Genomic DNA, 26,739 nt, shown 5'->3' with positions numbered 1-26,739 from the left:
TTTTCTCTCGGTTGTTTCTTGAAAGTGAGCCACTTATTTAGTGCTGAGTATCTGAAATTATTTAAAACAGGCTCTGCTTATCCTGTCTGCATAAAAATTGGAGAGACTATATAAATAAAATTCTCAACACTAATGCATTCTTGTCTGGGTGAAGAGTCTTCATCCAACAAGCCACTGAGTTGTAAAGCGTTCAGATTTTTCTGCTGCTTAATCGACAATGGTGTTAGTCTTGTGGTGCCACTACATGTGACATTTCATTTGGTCTCTTACTCTCCTGATTTGTTCAATATGTTGTAACCAGTGTAAAATGGTATAACCTGTAGATGTTAGCATTTCCCAGGTATATACACAGAGAAGACCAAAAAGGTGTCTGGGTATGGGAGTGCAAGAATGGCCAAATAATTTTATATTTGTAACAGGATATTTTATTTTATTTTAAAGACGGTATTTGATGGAGGAGTGCTGGGTATATGAAATAGTGCTCTAGAGAGTTCTGGAGTTCTGCAGAATTTCTGAGAATTAGTGCTGGGATGATGATGGAAGATCACTTAGAGCTTTCTGCATACAGGAAAGATGTGTCATGATTTTCTTCCATAAACTGCTAGCTTAATACTGCAAGCTGACAATCTTTTACATTCCTCTTTCTTTATGAATTTCAGATGGAGGAATTTAGCAGCATACATGGGGAATTAGCTTTCAAAACTGAAGTTCTGCAGGACTCGATTCTGTTCTCACACTTGTGTAAGCCAAGTGCGAGCCATGACAGAATCATTCACAGTGAGTGACACTGGTTTCTCATCAGTTTTTCTTCAGTCATATTTCTGTATTACCAGTCTGTAAGATCATGGTGGAGGCGAATGCGAAGTTTGAAGAGATAACCTCCTTCTTGCTGTTGCGTTCTTCTGTGGGAGGTTGCCGTCTTTCGAATGTCCTAGATTTTTGTCAACCATTTGAGCTCGTAGTCAGCTCAAATTTATCTTCTTTGTGCAGCCCTTGCTACAGTTGCTAACATCTGGCAGAAAGACAGGGCTGAAGGTTGGCTAAAAGTCTTTTCAGCCACTCCAGCAGGCTTGTTTCTTAATGCCATAGTTGATGGTTTTGTCTTAACTTTGGGCTTAGGCTTTATGATGGCTGTTAGACAGGAGAAAAATTATTTCATAGATCTCTGCAGGGAAACTAACTATGAGTGTTTCTACCCTAGTGATACATTAGATGTCTCTACAAACGAATTCTTATCTCTGTAGTTTCACAGCCCAGGCTTAATCCAGGGCAGGACAAACAGTAACATTACATGGACATTACTGGCTGTGAGTCAAGTTCCTGTAGAAGAGGGCTCAGGCTGTGGAGTTGAGTGGGGCAACGTGTGAAAAAAAACTACTCATTTGTGTAGGTGTTTGTAGAATTGAGCAAGGTGAGGTATGGCAGAGCTAGCTATTCTCAGCCTTTAACTGGAAGCTATATCTGTTCGTTAATGGGGGTAAGCTGTAAGTTCGCAGCTGGTCTATAATTACCCTGAACACTGTGAAGGTAATAACTAGAGTCTTTTTTTTCCCCATCTTTCCCCTCCTCCACAGGTGTCCAGTGTGGTTATTTACACCTGTGAAGAGTGAGTAAGAAAGTAGGTATAAAATGCTGCCATTCTGGTTTGGCAGTGTTTAACAATCTTGTAAGTGAGTGTTCAAATTTTCAGGTGGAAGATTGGGTCCTCTTTCTAATTATTATTTTTTTTTTCAATCCTCAATCTTTTTATCCTTATCTGCTATCCTGAATAGAATATCTAGGGTGATCATGCAAAGTGATGCTTCAGTAGGGAATTTCTTAAGAAGGATTAATTTAAAAATGATTTAGGAAATCTCATGATTTCATCAAACACTCTGCAAGAACACTGTGAAGCAAAGTAGCATGCACAGATACTCCTTTGGGAATATGACAGATCATTTGAACTGTATTTTCATTAGGAAAAAGTACTCCTTTTTATATCTGTGCAAGTATTTAGTATTATAGATTCTAATGCTCTCATGAAACCCTTCTGCACTCAGCCATGCCAGGTTTATCAGTGGGATTTTTGTCAGAGTAAGGATCATAGGACTGGACTGACAGGTGTTCATGAACCTCTTTCTCAGTTTGCTGATTGCTATTTTCTCCTAATATAAAATTTGAGAGCTTCTGCAAGTTGGAGGAGAATTGAGATGGTTGCCTGTACTAATGGAGAAAAAATTCCAGTAATTTTTTACTTTTTATGGAGTGTTTTCATTTTGTTCGTAAGAAAACCATTCTCTGGGTTGAGGGTTAAATGCATTCTTGACACTTGATTCCCTACCCTGCCTGCTGACTCACCATTTTGTTGGCACACAGCCATGGTACAGTTGTGGAGTGTGTTTACCAAGTGCTTGAATTGTAAATGGAGTGCTGTTGGATTTTCTCGTACTTGAAACGGTTGGGAAAAGTTTTAGCCTTTAAAATCAGCTATATCACAGCCTACTTCTTTAAAGCTCAGTTTAATCTTCCAATAGTGAAAGTGGCTTTATTTAAGAAACATCATTTAGAGAGGGACGGTGTCTTTGTGTCCTAACTAGTTACAGCCATGTGTGGAAGATGAATCCTGCCAGGTCTAACATGTTTTGGGATATTTCTTTCCAACTGGCATCACATTAGCATCCAGGGAAATAAGTCTATCTGTTTTATCCTGTTACATGTAAATACATGAAAAATATAATGTCCTGTTTTTCTGGTCTGATTAGCTAGGCACAGCATGGTGCTGGGGGTGGTATGGATATTATGATCACCTTGTCCATTGCTTTTTTCAGATGGGCCTGGTCACTGGCATAAGGAACTGCCAGGTTGCTTTATAGTTAATAACTTATATTGCTTTAGATGTCATTCCAGGGAGCAGCCCTGTGCAAAGGAGTGATGAAAGGTCATTATGGCAGGAAAACCCGCAGAGGGCTGGACCACTGATATTATTAAGGCTTGCTTTCAGAAATAAAGGGAGGATCAGGGTCGAGCAATTGTCGACTCCAAACCTGGCACTCCAACCAGTGGGCATGCTGCTGCCGATCAGCAAAGCCGTGCTCATCTGACCTTTACCCTTGAAACAGCAGGGAATCTCTTGGCAGCTCAGCTGGCAGGAGTTTTGAGTTGTTGCTCATTATGAGCCTAATGGGCAAAAAGTGGACTTGGAGGGAATTGTTTGCTGGAGTCTGAATCCCTGACAAACAATTCGCTGCAGCTGCATACAAAATAAACAAGTGAGAGGCTAAGATAATGCAGATCTTGAATAATTAGGCATGGAAAGAGTTTTATGTGAATGCCTTTATCCATTTAATGAACCTCTTGTAGAAAGTGAATACCCTAGAGCCTGGTAGGCAGCATATGCAATTGCTAACCAGAAGGCTGGAAGGACAGCAGTATGAAATTGCTGATCTTTTTTGAAGTAATAGAAATTTTAGCACTTATTTACAGACACATCAGAAACACATTTCTGGATGACTGTGAATAACTTACTTCTAGATTATAGTAATTAACTTAATCCTAACAAGTCAAGATTGCTGCTTAGTGTTTAAATCATTTTTCATTATAGAAACTGTAATGTTGGATGCAGCAGTTTAGCTAACATCTTAGGAGGCAGCGGCAGGCAGTTCAATAGCCCCTGTTTCAAACATGACTCTCAGTTGCAAAGAGCAGTTTCATATTTCTCTTTATAGTTGTTGACCAACATATATCTGTCTATGACCAATGTATAAAATAAGTTCCAGAGAAGTTACATAGTCATCCAGAATCCAAGTGGATAAATGTGACTGAAGGATAAATGTGAGGAAAGTTAAAACACAGCAGAGTATGTCTTTCTACTAACAAGAATCAGTGATAAAATTGAAAATGTTGAATTTTATGCAAAGTTTTTTAGACACTGCTGTTAAATTTTGAACTAGAAGATATGGAAACCTGCCTCCTGTGCTACTTATGTCTTTCTGATCAGTGCTACGTTATTTTTCGAAGATGACTACAAGATATTCTGTGTACTATTATAGTGAAGGAGTTTGCTGGGATGTGTGTCAACCACTGGGACTGATCTAGAAGCAACTGACATCAGTAGGAGGATCTCCATTGATGTTGGTGGGTTTTGACTTAGATCCACTGAATTTGTTATAGTGACACCAGTGCCAGGAAGTGATAAAGGACAGGTGATACAGTTTAGCTTAGTGTCATGGTTTAGGCCAAACTGGCCACAGGGCAAGTGACAGATGCTCCCCCCTACCTCTCTTCAAAGAGAGGCAGAGGAGGAAAAAAGAGACTTATGAGTTTAGAAGGAAGTAAACTACTTTAATGAAATATTAATAAAAATATAAAAAGAAAATAATGAAATATATACAAAACCATATCTAGCTCCCAGCATGACAATCACGTCACTGGCTGGCACTGGGGAAGTCCCAGACTGGACTCAGTGACGGACGGGAACTGGATTCCAGATCTAGATTCAGGATCAGGATCAAAGGCAGACGAACAGACAGTCCTGCTCGAACACTGGCCATTGAAGAAAGAGAGCTGAGCCTTTTATCCCTCAGCTTTTATACTGAGCATGAGGCAGATGGGATGGAATACCCTGTTGGTCAGTTTTGAGTCAGCTGTCCTGTCTGCTCCTCCCCGCAGGTGGGACCTGTCTACGCTTTTCTGCTTCTGACCCTCCAATGGGGCAAATAACGAAGTTTGCTGGCCTTGGGTGTTAGAGCAATGAGTATAAGAAGGAGCATCTCCTCATACCATGCCTTGGCATCAGCTATGAATACAGGTCTTGTGCAGAATGAACAGTCTCTGCACAATATGTTGTTAATGTCAGTAGTTAGAAGAGGCCCAGCTAAAAAGTAAAATCACTGAACAAAATTGGTCCTGTTTTACCTCAAACCAGGACAGTTAGGATTTTTAAAGTTACCCTCTGCATTACTGACTTCTACTCAATGTGGTTCATGTATTGTGGGGAAAGTGTTGTGGAGCCTTAAGTTACAGGTTTCCTTTGGGGTCATGACACTCCATTTGTGCTAGAAATGGGACATGAAGTCACATTGACGGTACTGTATCTGTCACATACAAACCTCAGGTGTTGAACCTCTCCTTCTGGAAGGGAGGATATTTGCTTATTACACGGAAATTTACTGAAGGACGTGTGAAATTGTAATTGCTAAGATTGTTCCTGACTCATTAAGTAACATTACAATTTTTGTGTTACTCATTAAGTAACATTACAATTTGATAAGGATGACATTCTATAAATTGTGTCATGATAAAAACTGTTGTAGTGATTAAGATAATTAAAATCTGCTACCCCCCACTCAACTGTCCAACAATTAGGGCTGCTTTCTAATAAGATACACCTGGAGATATGTGAGTGTTTAGATACTCCTCTATAACCAGTTTGTAGTAGAGACTTGGTTCTTAGACTAGTAAAGACTTTGTAAAAAAACCTCTTCCTTGTCGCTTGTGCATTTCTGGTCTTTGCTTCATGTTCTGTGTAAATTAATTTATTCCCTACTAAATGATAAACTGTTTCCTTTTCCCAAAATGAAAATTCCCTTCTTTCTCCTATAGTACTTTTGACAGTTTTAGGTGAAAATTATTGTGTCAAGCCAGATAGACTTAATAATTGGAATTCAACAGTTCTAAACGGCTCTATTTTTATTATACATCTGTAATAAGCAAATTTTGTAAACCCAAGGAAAGTGTATAAATTAAAGCTGTGGTGGCAGCAAAATTCAAATAATTGGAATTCTAGAGCAAATTGTTACTCTGGCTTTCTTAGTATTCTGAAACTCTCTCCATGCTATGCCTGTATATTGCTTTTGAGGATAAAAGTCAGACATCAGTCATGAACAGATGCATTACATTTTATTGAATTTTATAATCTGAGGGGATTTCACGAAAAATAAGGCACCAGGGAGAGGTGAATTCCTGAAGTTAATAGGCCCAGAATTTCTCCCTCTGACTTGTTCCTCCTCAACTAAACTGCCCCTGGTCTGACTTCTGAGACTTGATTTGCTGTGAAACCTGCCCAGTCTTTAAGATGATGTCCTTCTGGTTTTCTTAAGTGTTTTCATTTGCTGTTCATGTGTTTCAAAACCTCTCCCTGTTCTTTCCATATGCAATATTATTTGTCTGTTATTCAAAATGAGAAATGGCATGTCGTAGTTTACGAAGAGCTTTGACCAGTTTGAGTACTTTTTATATCTTAAGTGGGATTAATACCTGCCTGTTCTTTTCTACATGCGATTCATAGGCTAGTCTTTTGTCTGCTTAAATTTGTAGACCTTATTCATAGATACTTAATGGGTTCCTCTTCCATATAGTTTGTTGATTTATTAAAATTTACAGCAACAAGGACTAACATTTATCTTGTTTTAAAAAACCTCGACTTATAATACTTGGATGGATTTTTAAATTTTAAGTAATTTTTGCTTTCCTTTAAAAATGAGTTTTTTAAAATACAATTCAAATGTTGGCAATCAGTTATGTTAAGACCAAAACTTATCAATAACACTGTTAGAAGGAAAGGTGTCATACTCTGTTGATGATGAGCACATTGCTTACATTCTAGAGCAAGCTATGATAAGTTAATTCCTGAGAAGAGTCACTCTAATAAATAATTGGATTTGTTGATGGTGAAGCAAGGCTAAATTGCTCAATCCTCTGCTCTAAATAGCTGACCACAGTTATTAGGAACAGTGTCTGTCAGTTTAAAGCTAACCAATATAATGGCTAGAACATAATTCTTGTCCTTTGAATGAAGTGTAGGCAATTTTTTCAGACTGTGTTGTATAGGTGATTTGGGTAACACTGGCTCCCTGTAAGAATACCTTTCCTTTTCTGCCCCAGGCAGAAGGAATTTAGTTACTCTTCTTATCATGGGAGATAAATGATTGGAAACAGCATTCATGGATGCTACAGCCAAATGATCACCTCTTATACAAGAGACCCCATGGAAGGATTGCCACCTATAATCTTGTAGGAGGTCCACAAGGTGATCCAGCTTCAGACTGCACCAAGGGGGTTCTGGGCTGAATCTTGGCCTCCCTGGCAAATACCACTTCAAAATCAATTTCCCTCATGTGGGGCTTAAATACTGTATGCAGTATTTCTGGGCAGATATGCTTTAGGTGATGGGCACGTATCAAATAGCGGAAGTGATAATGGTGGAGAAGGTGTCCTAGAACTACATTTATAAGAGTTCTCAGTGGTTTTCTTGCATTTGATCATGAAATGATAAATGAGATGGATGATGATGAATGATTTCAGAGAGTTCTTACTGCAGTGTCTTTTAGTGCCCTGGTTTTTGCCATTTGGAAAAAAAATGTTATAATTTCTCTTTTAAAAAAAGCCTGCTGTATGCCTGCTTTCCTTTAAAAGGCAGGAATTCATGAATAGCCTTATCATATATAATACAAGGGTCTGTGGCTACTACTTCTCACACTCATTCTGATTACATCAAACTGAACATCACTGCATTGAGATGAAGTTTCAATGTTTTTATTCAAAGCAGCTTCTCACAATGTATAAATACTGCATATTAACACACATGAAAAATACAACTTCTAAGGCACCCAGAAATGTGTCCATACACTAGTTACAGGACCATCAACAAATAAATTGTGTACAATTTGATCTAGACAGTCAATATTTGATATATCAGAAGATACAAGTCCCTCAGTACTGTACCAGTTTCAGAAAATATTTACAACACTGTGATATAGGGGTGCCTGTACCCTTATAATATTATAATATGTACTCATCATTACAAATATTAGAAACTGTTTTAGTCTGTTCCATGGCGTTCTGACAAAATAACTTAAGGGCCTAATTTGCAAAGTTCTACAATTAATTATTTGTGCAAGTTCTGAAAATAAATTTACATTGACATAATTTTTGAATTTTTGGTTCTTTGCTTCATCTCAGAGGTTTGGTAATAAGCCTTACCAATAGACATGCCATCCTAGCTGAACGTCACTCCTTTCCCAATAGGTCAGTGGATACATCTTTTCCCCTTACACTTGACACGGATGAGAATGCAGCGTTTGTAGCAGAAAGAGACTATCTGATCTTCAGTACAAATGTCAAACTAGTTCACTGGCGAAGGAACTAATGCTTTGTTAGAATAATGCAATTCTTTGGTCCTTTGTTTTTATGGAAGGCATAATATTTTTATTCACTAAAAATTGAAATCCTGTCTGTGCGTAAGCAAGCTAGTGAATGACTTTCAGTGTAGTATTTAAAGTAGCAGTAAAGAGATTTAATATGGCTTAAAACATACGGTTAATTGGGCAGACACAGATAACACATCTAGGATACCGAGTACCCAAAGGTACTATGATTAAGATTGTCTATAAGTCTCTTATGTAAACTTCTTTAGTGTCTCCTAAAGAGTGCTGGCTTTAGCCAGATTTGACTTTTATAGACCCAGCCACACAAAGCCTGAGATTAAACTACTGTGGTTGGGAGCACAAATGCACAGTTTATATATAACAAAGCCCATGCTGACAAGTCTACCTATGTTGTTCAAAAGAAACAACCCGTATTACCCTTTTCACAAGAAAAACTTAAGGCCCGGTACTCTGATTTGCTAACTTTCTTACAGCAATTATTTGGGGAAGTCCTTAGTACTACATAAGCATTATGTAGCTTTAAAGATTTCTTGTACCTAATGGTAAGGCTTATTCACAAATGCAATACATTTATAAATTACATTTAAAACTGTAAATGCTGGCAAAATAATAATAATAATAATAAAAATAAAATAAAACAAACCCCAACCAAAATTGTCTGTTTATCCCTAACATTAAAAGAGCTTTTTATTCTAATGAAAACTATTGGCACAAAACCATTATATTATAGATTAAAAGAACAGTTAATAGTAGTGAAAAAGATTGCCTAAAACGCATACCCTAACCTACCACAGAAATATAAAAGTTTATATTCTGAAAATATATACTGTATTAAAGTTTGTAAGCTTATTCATTTAAACAGAAATGTACTGAAATAGTAAACTAAGCAACACTTATCTACAGCAAAAATATACATGCAGGACAACACAAAATAAATTGCTTACCTTTAATATCTACAAATGCAAAACTGTAGATTTTTAAAGATTGTACAAAACAATTTACACAAGAATAAAATAACATACTTAACAACAAATTGCATTTATAATCTTAAATACTGTGAATATTAGTAAAGGTACCCAGACGAATATGTACAGTACATCTAGATATCTGAATACCTAGTAAGGACAGAAACACAAGAGAAAATTGATTCTGATCTTTAAATAATGGAAAAAGAAGCCTTTGACATTGTTAATACTCTTTTTTGAAGGGAAAATAGATTCCATGAAAACTAGATTGTAACTGTATAGATATGAATAATTAAAAATGTTAACTATGGTTAGTGCTTGCTTTAATGGAAAAATAATTATAGAAAATGTATTTCAACCATTCCTTTGTCATAAAAAAAGCTAAGATACAGATATCTGAAAATTCAGATGAAATGATGCAGTTTAAAAGGTCTAACAACTTACGATTCTTCTCTGTTTGAAAATCTCATACGGAAAGCATACCTTCGCATTGCTGAGCAATTTTTCTATATTTATCTACAAAACCCAAGCATAGTATTGAAATAAACTTCCTAATATCTTATTAACACATGACTAGGAGTTATGGCTCTCTGGACGGGAATAAAGGAAAAAAAGGAAATTGAGGAATCATGGTACTTTCCATTGCTTTGTTTTTTTCTGAAGTCATATGCTGGAGGCCTGATTGTGCAAACATGTATGCATGTGAGTGGTTTTCACTTGAGTAATCCATCTCATTTTAACGGGACTGCCATGCAGGTGACTCACGTGCGCACACTGGCGTGGCAGGGGGTGCTGTGGCCTTGATCCAACCGAGCCTTTGCACATGCGCTCTGTGGCATTGCTGGCACGTTGTGGAAATAAGCAAGTGTTAGTATAAAACAAGTGGTGCATCTATCACTTCAGGTAGTTATTGAAAGAGTTCTGTTTCAGACGTTTAAAAATAAGTTACTCGTTCTGATAAATTTTTTTGAAAACATTTAAAACAGGCTAACTAGAAGCCAGGTTTTGTCTTTTTAATGAAGAATTTCCATGAGAACTTCTGCCTTTAGAGTAATGATTTCCTTAAAATGCAGTGGTTCAACTAGGCCATAGAAACAGCACTTCTAATTATTTGTGGAGAAAGAAAGAAAGGTTATATTAATGTGTTGAAGGCTACTGTTTACTATAATCACCTGTTCGTTAACTTTACAAAGGCTTTGTTGAAACTCTTCATGGAAATACTGGGAGGGAGAAAACCTAGCAGCCTCATTTGCAGAGGTTTAAACCATAACCAAGTCACTGAGCTCAAGGATGGAAAGCAAGTGCACAAATTACAAAGCAAACAAATGTGCAAAGCTTCTACTTCTAGAGTTTTTAATTTGGGCATACTAAAATGGCAGGTGAAGTCACAGAGCATGCTCGTGTTATTTCCATATTAATTGCTTTACTAGCAAGAAAGAAATGAGAGAGATCCAGTGTTCAGAAGTCAGTCAGTGTCACTGAAAAGTACTAGGATCACATTCTAAAATAGCAGATTGGATTTTTATCTTTATTGTGGACTGCTTTTATGGATAGCCATAAGTTCTTGTAACAGATGGTGGTGTGGCCAGATGTGGAGAGCTGGGAAAAGCAAAACAAAACCTCTCCCTCCTCTTAGTTCAATACCTAGCACCTTGTATAAACTGTTGGCCCACACCCAAAGGCCTCCAGAGCAGAAATTATCTCACACCTGAGGAATCAGGCAACTAGACTAAGGCTCATAAGGATTTGCTTTTAGACTTCAGACCAAAAGGGGATGTTTAAACCTGAAAAACAGTACGATGCCACATAACGGCACCACTCACCCTGTTACTGACATCCGGCTAACAGGAATATAGTAAACTTAAATAAAGCATCTTGTTGGCAAGCCCTTCAATGCTCCTCAAGAAGGCAGAAAGTGAAGAGAGACTTAGGGGGGACTCACTCTTTCAGAATCCACTTTTTTTTCCCCTTAACCCTGGCAAATGAATCTAGTTCATACATTTTTTGTACAATTTTGCACATAGAGGAGCATGCACGTGGCTGTTTCTTTTACTGCCCACAGCATTCTGTGTTTTCTATATATTCTTTATCTTTCTACACATTTTGCTGCTAAAAATGTCTTTGCATTCTTATGTGGTGCCATTAATTCAGTCAAGGGAAGTATGAAAATAAGATCTGTGATCAATAAACAGCTGAATATGAACACAAAATAAATAAGTTAAATAAATTCAACAAAGAAAAAAATCCTAGTAGTTTTTGTAAAACTAACTTTACATATTATACATATAAATTATCAGATTTTTCCATTACACTGTTAGAACTTAGAAAAAAATAATTAAAATATTTCTAAAGGATGGTGTTTGGGTCTACAAAATATTGTGCTGACCCAGTTTTCAGATTGAGCCCTCTGTGTCAGCCCAGATGTGTTGCAACAGCAAGAATAAGTTAAGAAGGACAGACAAAATAAATCATTACAGATGGTGTGCCTTACTGGGCCTTGGTGGTGCTTCTCAGCACATGGAATGTATACTTTTATCTGGATGAGCATGTGAAAGATGCAGCCCTCTGTAGAGATTATGTGCACTGAACAAGCCTGCCTACGTCTCGGTTACACAAAACCAAACCAGCTACAAGCAGCTGTGTAGCTCACAAGGGAATCGACACAACCATATGTATTAGGATACACTGTCACAAATTCCTCAATGATGCATTGCCTCTGCTTTTCAAACACAGGTAATGTTTGACTCTGTTCATAAGTGGAGCATTTTCTCTTTAAGTTAGGCCAAGACATCAGACTTCATAAATTTTGTCTTGCAAGTAGCTGAATAATGAATCCAGTCCTTTGGAAGAACTCCACAGCTGTTTTAACATCTGACACTCTTTCTCATTCACATCTTCAAGTCCGGATTTCAGGAAGCTTCGCATGAGACATTTGGACTCTTCCAATACCTAAAGCCAAAATATCATTCAGTATTTTATTTTGAATATGAAAAAAATATTATGCGTAATGGCATGAACAGAATTTTTACACTACTGACTCTGTTTTACAATCTAAAATAACTCCTTTGGGCACAGAAATTAGATTTGATTTACAGCCATAACTCCACTTGCTGATAGTCAGCATCTTTAAGAATTAAGGACTTCTGAGGTTTATGCATGAGTGCCAACACTTTTAAAAGGAATGAGGGATTCTGAAGTACCTTAGTTTATTGAAGGTCTGCCATAAAGTACTAGAAGGAGCTGAACTCTCTCCTGTTGAAACTGTGAACCTTTGAAATGAAAATGTGTGAGGCATGATGTATTGGCTACCTGTTTTCTGGAAGGTAGTCTTTAAGGTTACAGAGGTTGGAAACCCAAACATGGATGTCCATCACCTTTAACAAATTTCCCTCACGCATGATTTCCTTATCAAAACAGAAATTAATAGGAAAGGGCCTTTACTGCAAATACCTTAAGTTTATTTACTCACATTTTTATAAAAGTGAAATATTTTTTAAAGAAGGGTGTTAAGAAAAACAAGCACCCTCTGTGTTCTGCAGTTAGATTTGCTTAGCATATACAAGCAGCCCTAACAAACCACCTAAGGGTTTTGCAATGGCAAACCCGTTCTCAAGCCCTTAGTAATTGCTGAAAGTTCTTAAAGGCATGAACAGCAGGTCCATGGTTGCTCCCATAGTTCAGCTTGCTTTTCCCAGGCCCGTTTTTAAACACATTAAGATTGCACCCTTTAAAATTCTTTTTGAATACGTAACACCAGTACGTATCTCACAAGGATACCCAACTAGTCAAACAAAACCATGAATAATCCATAAATTACTGATTTTTTGAGGGCAGAAGATTTAAGGTAAACTAACGCAGTGTTTATGTAAGGGAGACACATACTCTCCACTCAGCTTTGTCAACACCTCCATGTTAAGCCCAGTTCCTATCTGTTTTAGGTTACAACACTGCTATTCCACTGTAGTATTTCTCTTTCACTCGAGTAAATGGTGTTAACTGCAAATCGTGGGCCCTGTGTATTTTTTTTGTTTGTTTGTTTTGTTTGTGAACAAGTATCCACAGTGAACTTAGATGAGCTCATCATATTCATTGTTTTTGTGACTTCAGCCTGATTTGCATTTAGGATCTCAGAGAGTAAATCTAGTCTTTGACAGTTTTAACTCTCATCTTTGGCCACAAATTAGCAGCAGTCCTTCTAACAGGTCTCAAGAGAAAGTTTCATTGACAGCCAATAACAGTGAAGGAAGGAAGAATTCACAGTAAGGCCCAGAGGTTTTCCCAACTCATATAATACACTTTATATCAGCATGATCAAATAAGCTTATGCTACATTTCCAGAGAGTTTCATTCTGAATGTCTTTTGTGAGATCTAATCTACACTTCATTTAATTAAAAATCTCCCGTGTCTCTACCTTCTCTTTTACAACAGGTCTTTTAAATGAAACCGAGGGGTGCTAACACAGTTTCCGGCATAGGAAGTATAGCAAGAAACTGCAACAATTTGCACTTTAGTTAGTGCTGTTTTATTGCAGCCAATATCACTTTCTTCACTGCTTTTTTTTTAATCAAGGATGTGCCCAGAATAGGAGTATATCTGCCTGAAGGGAAAAAATCTTAGGAAGTAAAAAAAGAACAGGATTTTCTTTCAACTTTTATGTACACAAAAGGAAAGTTATAATACACTGTGACCAGACTGTGTTCAAATCCCTCTGTGTCTGGATCTCACCTCTCCTTCACAGCAGAGGTTAGCTGGCGCTATCTTACCCTTCTGGTGCACTGTGTAGAACATTTTGCAGAATCAGGAACTATGCAGGTGCAGAAAAGAAGGCAGACTCAGCTGAAACATAGTAGGCCAGGACAACGTGAAAGGCAAATATATTTTCTTACTGGCCCTACTGAGATTTCCCAGTACTGTTATATACTTTCAGACTCTTCTACCTTCATGAAGGAATTCTATGCTGAAATCCCCTTTCAAAATCTGGGGCAAGGAGGTTCCATTCATATTGAATAACTATAAAGGTGGGGAAAATGAGAAACTCCATGAGTTCACTCATCCCTATCCAGATTTTCTGTTGTTAGCCTTCTTTCACAGGTATGCTTGTAGAAACTGAGGACTCACCACGTGATGACCCTTGGGAGCACACCTTACCTCTGTCAAATGTAATTTAATCACAAAGGAGTTTGATTTCTTACCACTGCACTGCAGGATGCCATTTCTTTCACTCGTAGCATCACTTCTTGGCTAAATGTTGTTGGCCAAAATACTTGTGACACTAGTCCTCTGCTGCAGGCTTCCTGCGCTGTCAGCTTTCTCCCACAGAACAACATTTCATTTGCCTGTGAAACCAAAAGATGACTTGTGATCTTGGGTTATAATTTCCTTAAAAATTTTTCCATACTTGCCTGCTATTTTCAAGATTAAATTTAAAAATGGTCTCCTGTATATTTCCATACTGCAAAAATACTTTAGAAGGAGTTTCGGTAGCTATTTAAGGATTGTGCAGGTGGCCAGAGCACAGCATGGGTTTCCTTTAAGACAAATGTGCTGGCACACGTGATGAATCTGTATTGCTGATTTTACAAGAGTAACTGTCAGTGATATAGTGATACTGTGCCAAGAGTCATGGAACCCAGTACGAAATACTTTGTGGGCCAAGTTCTGCTTTGTTATACTGGTAAAAATTAAGTGACCTTACTGGAATTATTATGGCTTGTCTTTAGAGAGCAGAGAGCAGTATCCCGCTCTGTTACTGCACAATCCTAACACAAAACAGACAAGTACTCTGCAACATTATTCTGCTGATGCATTTCTTCCCTTCTCTACAGTGATCCTGGCTTTTTCAACCTGTGTTCCATCTTTCTTGTGTACAGCATGCGTAATATATTGAATTCTTTGGTCATTTTGTGATAAGAAATTAGTAGGGAATCGATGAACTTTCAACAGATTTCATTTCCATTCATGACAATTAAGATAAACAGTTGTTTTCTGTTTTACTTATTAAAGACAGAAAGAGCATGAATTTAAGAAAGGTTCTTCAGCAATTTGAGGTGGAAAACCTTACCAGTGCAACACCCAGAATTTGCGGGAATGTGTATGATGAGCAGCCAGCTGGAGTGAGTCGGATTGTTGCATATGGTGTCTGAAACCATGCCTTCTCACTTGCCCAAACGATATCACATAGTGGTAAAATAGAAGCTCCTAACCCAAGAGCAGGGCCGTTGATAGCAACCACAATTGGCTTCTTAAATTGAATAAAAGCTTTTACAAAATCCCTAAAATAAAAAATAAAAGAAAGATCTTGAATACAGAAGTAACAATAAATACCCAAGCTTAAAGTACTTAATCTGAAAACAAATTAGAACCACAGATGAACACAATAAATGCCATGGCCCAGTTTTATGAGGTCAGAATTGCAAGATACTTTCTAGTTTGCACATGGTAAATTTTGCTCATATTTAGTTATTTAATCTTTCTGAGTACCTGGCATATTAAATAGCTTTGTATATGTTGCATATGAATCGATTAATTGGAATGCACTGACTGTTGTACTTTTTACAGAATGGTTTGGTTAGGTTTCGTTTTACTTCTGGACCAGTAACTCCTGAGTTTGTACGCATAGCTCTTCTCAGTTTGTTCCGCAATGGCTAGTATGGATTCTGGCGATCTGGCCTGGCTAAATTGATGAACATATTATAGTGTGAAAGATAGGAAACTCAAAGGTGGATTGCTGAATATTTATTTTTTTCAAAAAGTTCTCTTAAGATCAAAAGGTTGTCAAAGCTTACTGCAAGTCCCGTTGATAGACTGGGAGATAGTAAATGTTTATGGCAGAAAGAACAAGACCCACAAAGGGGAATCAGAGAGAGAGAGAAATGTTTGAACAGGGAAAGAATTAGGTGAGTGATCTGTTGAGTCTTCATCGCAAATGTCTTTGGCAAAGACATAACAAAGTAGATGCCCTTGGCTGCCTACAACAGTAAATGTGAAGCAATGGGAAATAACAGGGAAGTAACTGTGATCAGATTCATCTGGGTGAATGAACTAGAACATGTTAAATTCTGTGCAATGAGGAGGTATTTTAAATAAGTTACCTACCAGCAAGTGTGGAAAGACATCTGTTGAATGGAACAGTCTATACACCAATTAGGAAAAAGCATGAGTGTAATTGCGGGCAAATTATGGGCTCCAGCAGCTCAGTGCACAGCAGGTATATGGAGGCAAACGAGATGCTCAATTACTTTAGAAAAGAGACAGGTATAAATCAAATTCAAAACAAAAGAGGAGATTCTGTTCCTGCATTGGGTATTTATTAGGTCCAGAGTGCATCTTTGCTGACAGATTTTAGGAAAGAACATTTTGTCAAATGTGCCCTTTGATGAGTTGCAGCTCTCCCACGGAGGTCAGAAAGACCTAGACTTCTGTATCTGGGAACAGGAGGTGTGCCTGGCAGGTTAGAGTGCCAATTTGGCAAAAAATGGAAAACATACCGAAGATAAGTATTTTATTGGACTGAAGTGCAAGGGCATTGGCTATATTTTAAATGAAAACAAAGAGTCGGAGGTGACCCAGCATTAAATATTCAATGAATGAGTGCTCTTTTTCAGGCTATCTAGTAAGGAGTTGATTTTTGACCATGGGAAAACACAGAGTGAGTAATAAAGTAGATCAGAGGCAAGACAAAGAGAGTGAAATAAGGAATTTGTCTGTTTGAGACCATTTCTTTCTAGAGGATAGCAGGGTTAAGGAGACTTGTGCTTCATTTTTGTTTGCAGAAGCAATGCTGTTCCCTTATCTTGTTATTTCTTCAGTTGTTTGTGGTTCAGTAATAACTGCAGATCACTGCACCTAATCAATTCCAAAATTTTGAGATCCTTAGTAGATAAGCAAGTAAGTCTTTGAAGCAGGACTACAGATGGGAACAGTGATATGATGAGTGATAGGTAAAAAGAACAAACTATGGATAAATGGTGGCAGCAGATCTGAGGACCACGTGGAGGCCAAAGAAAATGGTGGTGTGGAGAAAAGCAGGAAGCGTGTGGTGGTAAACGGGACTGGAAGTGAATATGGAAAAGCAATTAGGGACGTGGAGAGGAAACAGATGATGGGGAGGAAGAACAAAGCAGAACACATTAATGGAGGGGAAGCGTTGAAGGAGATGGGAAATCTTCATGTGAGTGAGCAAGGAAGGGAGGACCTGGAGATGTGGAGAGAGTGGAACAGAACATTAAGAAGGCACAATAAGCCTCTGTCATGAGGGGAGGATGGGGAGCACAGAGGATGGTACAATGGATGGGTATAGAACCAATAGATGGAGTGGGAGGCTAAAATATTGGGAGCTTGTGAGGGGAACAAATGCCTGCATTTGGTCTACAGAAGCTGCAGTGTCCAGCACTCCACTTCTCTGTGTTCCCCGTTTGGTACGTTATTTGTTTCAGGGAGTTGTCTTTGCACCCAGACCTGGCACGTTTCCATGTCTCCGAACTGGCAGTTCACACATGTAGTTGCTGGGCTAGAAGACCCTTGTTTCAATTCAAGTCAGTCTTTGGAAAGGACTTAAAATTGTAACTGTTGTTGCATTGTAGAGCCAGAAGCTCAAAGACAGGAAGAAGTGTCACACGCAGAAGGGTTTTGGTTTTGCTAGAGGGTATCTGGGAAGCTGCCCATTGAATACACTTTGGGCTCCTTAGAGACCTCTGCATTGTTGCAGAGATCTTGTTGCAGGTCAGGGCTCATAAGTATGTCAAAGGCTATAAAGAAGTTGAGGAAGTAAAGTTGTCCTTCCTTATTTTCTTCTGAGCACACCCAGAATTTTATGTAACGGGTCACATAAAGATGCCTGACTGATGATGCAACAAGGGAGGCTGATGCTGGGAACGCCTTCCTTGAGTCTTTCGACTGCAGGGCTCTGTAGGCCACATACGCACAGTTGCAGTGCAGCCTGTCTGCCTGCCTTTTCCCTGCTCCAGCAGCACAATGCCAGACACACGTCTGGATGATGGCAGCTCAGGCTGTTCAGTACCTGGAGAGAAGCTACAGTCACACCTGTGAGCTGCAAGCCCCAAAGGCTGTGTATGAGGGCAGGGGCCAAATGAATAAATCATTCATGTGAGATGAGACTTGATGGATACTTAAACTTCAGTTTTAACTTGTGATCAGCATATGAGATCCGTACTTTAGAAAGTGGAAACACACGGTAAACAAGAATTTGATTTCATTTCGATATAAGTCTAACCTGATGTAAAGCAGTGGAGGCAGAGATCCGTTAATGTGTTTTAGGACATCCTAACCACTGAAAAAGCGAAGTGTACATTTTTTTCTACTCTTATTACAGTATATTTTCCATGAGTTGAGTCCTTTGTTCAAAGAAAGCACAGAGAGTGCTAAATGGAAAACGTAGTGCATTGTTTCCAGAAGTACAATAAAAATCTATTTCCAGTGGGCCTGAAGCCGACATTCTCGACAAGGAGCAGTACATAGTACCAGTATTTCAGGAGTGTTCTGGGAGTCCAAGGATGGAAAAACTGAGTATCATAGTCTGGCTTACACTCATTTAAATGTTGAATTGATAAATATACTTGTACATTAAAAGTGTGTAGATAGATGTATACATATATAACAATACCTATCTACACAATATTTACATGAATAATATTAAATGTCTATCTTCTAATGAAGTGTGTGTGCCTGTGTTTTCAAACAAGAATAGTGATGTTCTTCCCTCACGTTTTTTTTAGTTCCACATTATTAAAAATCCCTCACATTAAAAAAAAAAAAATAAATTAGGATGTGTCCTTCAAAGGGTTTTTCTTTTTTAAAATATCACTCCATGATATTCAAGCATAGCTAGGGTCTTAAAAACAGGTCATAATTTATTATATTTAAGAAGTACATTTTAAACTCTTTCAAAATAATTACTACTATGAGAATTTCAGAAGTATTAAACTGAGAATCCAAACTGACCTGCCGTAGTTCTAAGCAAGATAATTGGTGGTTAATACATGTCACATAACAACTAAACCTAATCTTGTGTTATACTAATATATCCAAAATATAGATCTGTTGTAAAAAAAATTCTTTAATATTCCTTTATAGAATTGTTGCATAAAGTTTTAAAGCTCTCAGAAGAATAATATTTATTTGCAGGAAGTGGGGGGGGGAAAAGGGGACTAAACCCTCTCCTGGTATAGACTGGTGAAATACCATTGGCTTTCGTGGAGTAATGTTGATTTATACTAGAAGATCTGCCAAATATGTATGAAGTATACCTTGTGGATAATGGAAATATTTGGTGATGTATTGTGAAGATTGATTTGTAGACTGCATGTCATGAACCCTGGATTTCTATTAAGGTAATGTAATATATATAAGGAAAGGCACATTTTAGTTATGAAAATAAAACTACATTTACATATATATTAAGTAATTTAAGTTTAAGAAAAAAAGTGGAGACCCTTCTAATAAGGTTCTGAAATACAGTGGCAGATTGCTCTTTCAAAAGAGTATGAGTAAGCCATGGATTCCCATTTGTACTGAAATTCATTAAAATGATGAACATTAAAACAAGTAAAAAATCTGCCTTTCAGGAACCACTTTAGAACATGAAGCAACAGCTAATTTGGAAAAATAACAACAAAGTTGTATTTGAATTTGGAGGAATGATTTGAAATATTAAATACAGAGAAGTGGAATAAAATAAATCCCTATGGTTATTAGCACTGGAATAAATGTGCTTTCTTTTCTAATACGGAAAGGTCCAAGGTTCTTACTAAACAAATTTGTAGGACCATAATTAGTATGCAATCAACACTTAAATATACAACATTTTTGGACCTGATAAATATCTTTATAATCACACACTGCATTTCATAATTTAGAGATCATAGGTAAGCTTGGGTCACCTTATAGCTTCTGCAATCCTAGTGCTTTCCTTTCTTCTGTCATTGGATAACCTGCCAATTAAATATGAGTAATCTAGGCCACTACAGAATACACTTCCCACTGCGCTGAGAAGTAAGAGTTTACTGTCATCAGCTGATGCATTGCACAATGCTCTCCGAACTTCCTTCATGATCTGTGGATAAAGAAAAGTAAACAATTCGACATGCATGCCGTTGCAATATCATTTCCCTAGTTTTACAAACCTTATTGATTTTGAGAGACTTACATTTTGGGCACTATTAATACTTAACATCAATTATATATATTAATATAATTTTAATATACTTAGAATGATAACACTGAGAGTTTACAAAATATTTTATCTTTGTAACTGCTTTGTAGATGCTTACTGATTCAAAGGGTTTTTAGGACTTGGCCATTCTTTGCTTATTCTATGGGAAATTCTAGCTAGCTTATGCTGTTTGATTGCAATTTAATAATTTCAAATAACACTTTTTTATTTTCATGGTGTATATTCAGTGTACATCACTGTATCCTCAGTAACATGGTTATCACAACAATAGCCTGTTGACGTCAGCAGGTTGTAAGCAAAATCTATAAACCCCAGTTTTCAGTTCTTCAGCTACTTTGGTTTATGACTTGAACCAGAGCAAGGCAGGAAAAGAGGACATCATATACATCAACATGACAAATATATTATTCATTTTTCTGTGGTCAGTGATATTGTTAAAGTCTACAAAAGTTAGAGCCAAAAAGCCACTTGAAAAAGAGGCATTTTTACACTGATTTACAACCCGATGAAGCTATTAATTGCACCATAAATCAAACTTAATCAAAATCTGTATAGAATTGAGCTGCTGGTATTGTAAGAAAATGGCCTTTCATCTGAGCAGAATTGTTTTTTCTAATGATTTTTAAAAGGAAATATTATTTCATAAACTTCTGATGGGTAACTTCTTGTTTGGTCACAATTCAGCATACTTTGTAAGCTGTAATCAGTATCAGCCATTTCAGATTCTCCTCTTCTCTTTAATGGTTTGCTCCTACTAAAGTAGGGCCATGAGTTCATCTACTGTGACACTTCCTATGCTTAAACACACTGATGTGTCGAAGTACTTATACACAGGGTCCTGGCGAGTCAAATTTTCGTCTTCTGCACTGAAAGACTTCCTGTTAGCGTAAATTTAGGTAAAAGATAGCAAAATGTGGTCGAGGGATTAAATATAGTTTCCACAAGAGAGAAAACCAAGATCACGCTTATTTTTGTTCACTATTTTCTGTTTCCAAACATTCTTTAGATCTCTGAAGTGCCTTATTTAAGAAATGTTCCTGAACACAGAACAGACACCATTCTAAGTAGTCTTTTATTAGAAATCCTGTGGCTTGTGAGACCAAGCTTGAACATGCATATTCAAGCCATGTGGTGCAATGCTACTTGCCTGCTTTCCATACGTGTTTGCATAAAAATGATTGTCACTGGCTCTTGAGACCGGGACATGAAAAAGCAGGTGGTGAACTTTTAGATGCTTCACTTTTACAAGTGCACTTCAGAACGCCTGTAATAACCGAGCGTGTGACAGTGGGTGGAAGTGAAGTAATTCAAAGCAGCAGAATTTGGAAGTGTATTTGAAATTCTTGTGCAGGTACAGAAATGCCATCAGTGAATTTGCAAGTGCCGTTTATTCTCAGAGGCTGTCTCAGCCCTCAGTTGGTAAAAGCATAGCAAAAGTGCCCATTTTATAAAGGGGAAACAAAGGAAAAAAACCCTAAAATCTCTGTTCAAAGTTAAAAAAGAAACATTAGAAGGCGGTAGATGTTTGAATAAAAAAAGATACATATTTTTATTTTCCTAGTTCCATGTGAATGCCAGATTGTCCTCTTAGTTTATTTTAAATGTTCTCAAAATCTGCTCTTTCTTAGGGAGGATGTATAAATAATATCAAGAGGACATCAGTCAAACATTTTTATATACAATGAGGAGTGTTGCTTTAAACATGATGCCAAGATAGGATCCTCCGTTCAGCAAGTTTCTTTACCATTCCCCTTCCTTCAGTGATATTTGCATATGTATCATTTCTTTGATGTTACCACTGCTGTCTTTCAAACACATCATTACCACAAGAAACCTGTCACTTTTGTATTTTACCCCTCATTGATTTGGATGGCTAAAGCTATCTAGAAGTATAACAAACTTTTGATCAGAGGTTATACTACTTGTTGGAAAAACCAATATTCTGCTATCACTGTTTTTTCAATGTTTTGGAGAGGGTGATATTAAAAGTCCATTATTAGGAATTGATTTGTCAGATATGGTTGAAAATGGAAAAGCTTTGAAAGTATTTTGGATAGTATTTTTGAGCAGGAGTGGAAATTTAGTTCCACTGCTCCACTAGTTTCTAGCAAAAGAAAACAGTATCAGAAACCAGGAAACCTTAACGTATCAGTGTTTTCAGCCTCCAAAAAGCTTGGGGTTTGTTTTCTGTTTGTTTTTTTGTTGTTTTTTTTTAAAATATCTGTTAAGTTTGTCATTAACTTTATCATCAAAAGGTTCTCAGAGGCTCATTGGAATACACCAATGCCAGCAAAGTCAATTCTCCCTCCCTTGTTCTATGCCATGATTCCTTTGCTGGTGCAGTCCAAAATTCACCTGCTCAGCTTGCCGCTCAGCCTAGTTCTCGCCAACCCGCTGTCCACTGTTGCTTCCAAAGGCCTTGGCATCATGGCTTTCCTCATTGATTATCAGGGTATGGGTATTTCTCTACAGATGTTTATATGATTATAGGAAAGCTACTAACAGTAAAATAAAGATAAAAAAGATGGCTTGTCTGTAGGATTGCAGAACTGTGTATTAATCTGCAATACTGTAAAGCAAATATAATTTTAGTTCAGAATTGCTGTCTGTTTTTAAGAACAAATTTCCATTTAATGCGATACTGAATTCAGTTTGCAAATACAGAAATACTATGTGTCTAGTTACATTTCTTTGTCAGATTCCATGTTCTTTTTCTCTCTTCCACAGTCGTTAAACCTTCCCTTATTTTGGTATAACTATGGCATTTGTTAAGCTAAATTTTACTTTCTCTAGTGGACCAGATCTAATATTACTATTTGCAGGGCTCCACAGCAGTATTATCCAGTTCCATGCTTTTTAAAATGAGCTTTTTCGTGGTCTTTTAGTTAATTTTCAGTTGTGGGGACAGTATTTCTATTCAAATACATTTGACTAAAATTTCTGAGAAAGTACTTACCAAACAGTATGGGCCAGTTATTTAGCTTATGATAATCTATTGAATTATAAATTTAGACCAGGCCTGGTGCTTCACTTACTGTTTACCGAAACCGAAATATATGATAAAATTATCACTTTCTTAAAGGTTGCTTGCTTTTTTTTAATCCTGTCAAGAAAATAAGCCGGTAAGGTCTTTAATGGGACACCTTATATTGCAAAATAAACATAAAATGCTTAAAAACTTCATTAAACTTCTAAGAGCTTATTTTAATGCCTTTCACTGGATGTAGGAGATTTTAAAAGGCTTTTGGTGCCCTTTGCTTTCAATATTGCTTACATTCAGGGGAAGTCAGAGAGCTGGGAGTTTATTACCTTAATTACAGAAAGTATCTTGGACACAAGTCACTTGTTCATATAAATAGAAATACTAGTTTAAAAGGTTAACTTCTCTGGATCTCTAAGGATTCACTGTTGATAGACTTAAAGGTAAATATTCTGTAAATATGACAGTAAAACAAAATTTTAAAGCCATTCAGTTGTTCTTAGAACCTCTTCCACACTTATACCTTTATACATAAATACACTTTTTGTTACTTACTGGCTCTTTGTGCAAACAGATTTTGAGTCCTTTCTGTTTGATAAATAAAGGACTTCGGAACCTATACGGCTGGCTTCAGGCAAAAGTACTGGCCAAAACCCACAATTTGTCTTTGTATGAGAGCAAAAATACAGATAACAGTAAACTTGTATCTGCCTTTTTTTTTTTTTTTTAAGCTAGGAAAAGTTGTAAGTAAAGAAAAGTGAAGGCAAACCAGTGCTCCAAAATGCACCTGGTAGAACTTCAAACCCTGTAATTCTCATGGCTAGAAATTTGAAGCCTGATTCTTTTGTATGAGGAGTGTACTTGCGGTAGTTTTATCAGTCTTCAATGGAAACATTAGCTGTTTAGGGTATGTTTTGCTTTTAATTCAGGGGAATATTAATTCCTAGCTCTATTAGTAGTGTAAAGTAAAAACAGTGGATGGATCCATTTAATCTTAAGTTTGAAGCAGAATTTGGATCCTTGAAAAGTGCTGAGTTAAAACAGCATCATCATTGGAGGAAGAACTTTAGAAGCACAGAAGCAGCAAAACACCCATAAGAGAAAATGCCCTAATGGAATTTATAATGATGAAATATTTTACATATCTATTTTAAAAATTAATTTTAAAAGTAACAAGCCTGAGCCCCTGAAATAAAAACAAGCTATTCTGTTTCATGACACTGGTTTGGAAGTTTTATAAGGTCTTGTAAAACACAAGAAAGAATTTCTATAGTGCCCTGAACATTTTGTAGAAAAAACTCAATTACTATGGTGGCACTGAGCCAACTTCAATCAGTGCAAATGCTGCAGGAAGGCACATCAGCACATTTCATGCTAAAATCACCTGCACAAAGCCACAGGTGTGATGTGGTTACCAAAAACACAGGATGAAGATTCAGGGAGACTTCTCTAAGCTTTTTTTTTTCTTGGTATAAATAAGTTCTTCTTTATTTTAATTAAATTGGCGTAAATAGCAGAGGCCAATGGTTGAACACAACTATTAAATTTCATCTGAAAATTAAGATAAAGCACAAAGGGAAGCAGGGTTTTTTAGGGGTAAGAGTGACTTTGTATAAGCTTAATTTTATAATGATTGTGGGTAGTGCACACCTTTTCTTTTTTTCTAACATAGATGGCCGAGAATAACCAGACCACTATTTTAACCACACCAAGTAGACCCGCTCTGAGTAAATTAGTCATTTACTATTTGGCAAACATAATTTACTGAATTTACTGAATGTCTAATAAAGCTTGAAGTTAGCATTTCTTTTGACAAAACTAAACACACTTTCTTCATTTTGTGGGAATTTTGTGTTTTTACTTTTTATTCACTGGTGATAAATGGTGTCAAAACTGAAAATGTTTTAAATGTCCCTAAAATACTCTGTCAGTTTGTCTCAGCTATGGCTGTGGATGACGAACTGTAGGGACAAGGCATTCAACGTATTCCTCCCTCCAGTTCCTTGGCTTTTTGCTGTAATTGCCAGCAGGGATGTGGAATTGCCAATACTGGAGGTGCTGGATTTTGTGGTGTGAATGATCATGGGCTGCAGCCTGGACCAAGGCCAAAGAAGTCGTTTCATGTTTGCCAGCAAGCAGCCTTCAGAGAGCAAGAGCTTTCAATTGCTCTCAGCCTGGATGAGTTTTAAACAGACAATCTCAATGTGGAGAACTCATTACCTTGATTAATTCCTGACCATCCAGATCCTGGTCAGTAATGTAGTTTTCTAAAATGTATTTTCCCAGTTTTTGAGTGAGCTTCAATAAAGGTTCTAGAAATAGTCTATGCCGGTGATGCAAGAAGAGGACTATTATATGCTTATCATTTATTCTTCCACAGAGGTGGGTTCCCGGCATATTGAAAATTTTCAGAGAATGAAATGGATTGGTTTGGCAGACCTGAAGAGCCTGAATTAATTCACTGGCTAGAGCATTTGAACACTGCTGATGCAGAACAGCACAGCCAGCAACGCAAAGGTATGTCTGTTCAGCATAGGAAGTCCTTGATTTCATACTTCTTCAGGCCCTTGACCTCTTTGTTTAAATTTCCTTCAGTGTCAATTAGTGGTAATTAATACATGGATGGAATGGTGGATTTGATGCAATCTAATGTGTTTAAGGTATTAGTATTAAAAACAGGTGTTTGGTGTTCTGTGTTAATTACCAAGGTAGTCCTTTTAAATATCATATAGTTTAAAAACTAGGAGTGATAAATGTATGTTCCAACAGTTTTAACTATTTCGTATCACTCTGTGTATTAATGTCCATGTGTAGGTGTGCACATGGGAAGGGGAATCAAATGTAGGGCCCATCATTGCTGCCAGTGGTTTTATCTGAAGCTCATTACAAGTAATTAATTTCAAAGTTATTCAGTTTCTTATTCAATAAAGTAATTCCTCAGAGCTACAATCTACTTTTCCCTTAAATGGTGCTCAAACTGACATTTCATATGCTCTTATCTTGAAGTTACTGTATGAGCCAGAGCTGCACTGGCGTGTCTGGAGGGCAGAGAAGGTAGAGATCTGCCACACTGTGGGCAGCTCATGGAGGAACTCTGCAGAAGGCTCAGACAGGCAAAATTGGTGCTGGGAGGCAGCTCCTGTTGTTTCCTCTCTGATCTATGGTAACTCCTTTCCATCAGGCCATTAATGCCCAGGTGGAACAGGGCTCAAGCATGTTCTCTGCTCTCCAGGAGCATCCTGATGGAGACATTTAGTGATGCCCCCTTTGTTCTAACATGGCAGAGGTATACCAGGGCATCACCACCCACTATGCTAGGATCACCGGGAATGGAAGGGAAAACTTCTCAGCCTTTCCAGTGACCAATATAGGTACTGGAGTAGTACAAGAGACAAGGCTCAGTCTGACTCTCAAGTGTATAATGACTCAGTATATCATGACTTTATGCATTTCAGCTG

General features: G+C 37.4%; 1 protein-coding gene across 1 annotated transcript in view; it reads right to left on the bottom strand.

Moving 5' to 3' along the window:
• Positions 1–11,899: 11,899 nt before the first annotated feature.
• Positions 11,900–26,739, bottom strand: part of CDYL2 (chromodomain Y like 2) — a gene marked incomplete at its 3' end in the record, with an annotated part of 57,707 nt that continues 42,867 nt past the window's right edge. Inside the window, exons 4-7 of the mRNA XM_082489320.1 lie at positions 20,009–20,181; positions 15,172–15,382; positions 14,303–14,446; positions 11,900–12,058 (exon numbers count right to left, since the gene is read on the bottom strand). Coding sequence (XP_082345446.1) covers positions 11,900–12,058; positions 14,303–14,446; positions 15,172–15,382; positions 20,009–20,181 — 687 coding nt within the window. The remainder of the gene's footprint in view (positions 12,059–14,302; positions 14,447–15,171; positions 15,383–20,008; positions 20,182–26,739) is intronic.

Source organism: Vanellus vanellus (genome assembly GCF_965231255.1).
Source record: "Vanellus vanellus genome assembly, chromosome: 12".
NCBI classification, from domain to species: domain Eukaryota; kingdom Metazoa; phylum Chordata; class Aves; order Charadriiformes; family Charadriidae; genus Vanellus; species Vanellus vanellus.
Note: the sequence above shows the minus strand (reverse complement) of the source record. Positions and strands in the feature narration are given on the sequence as shown.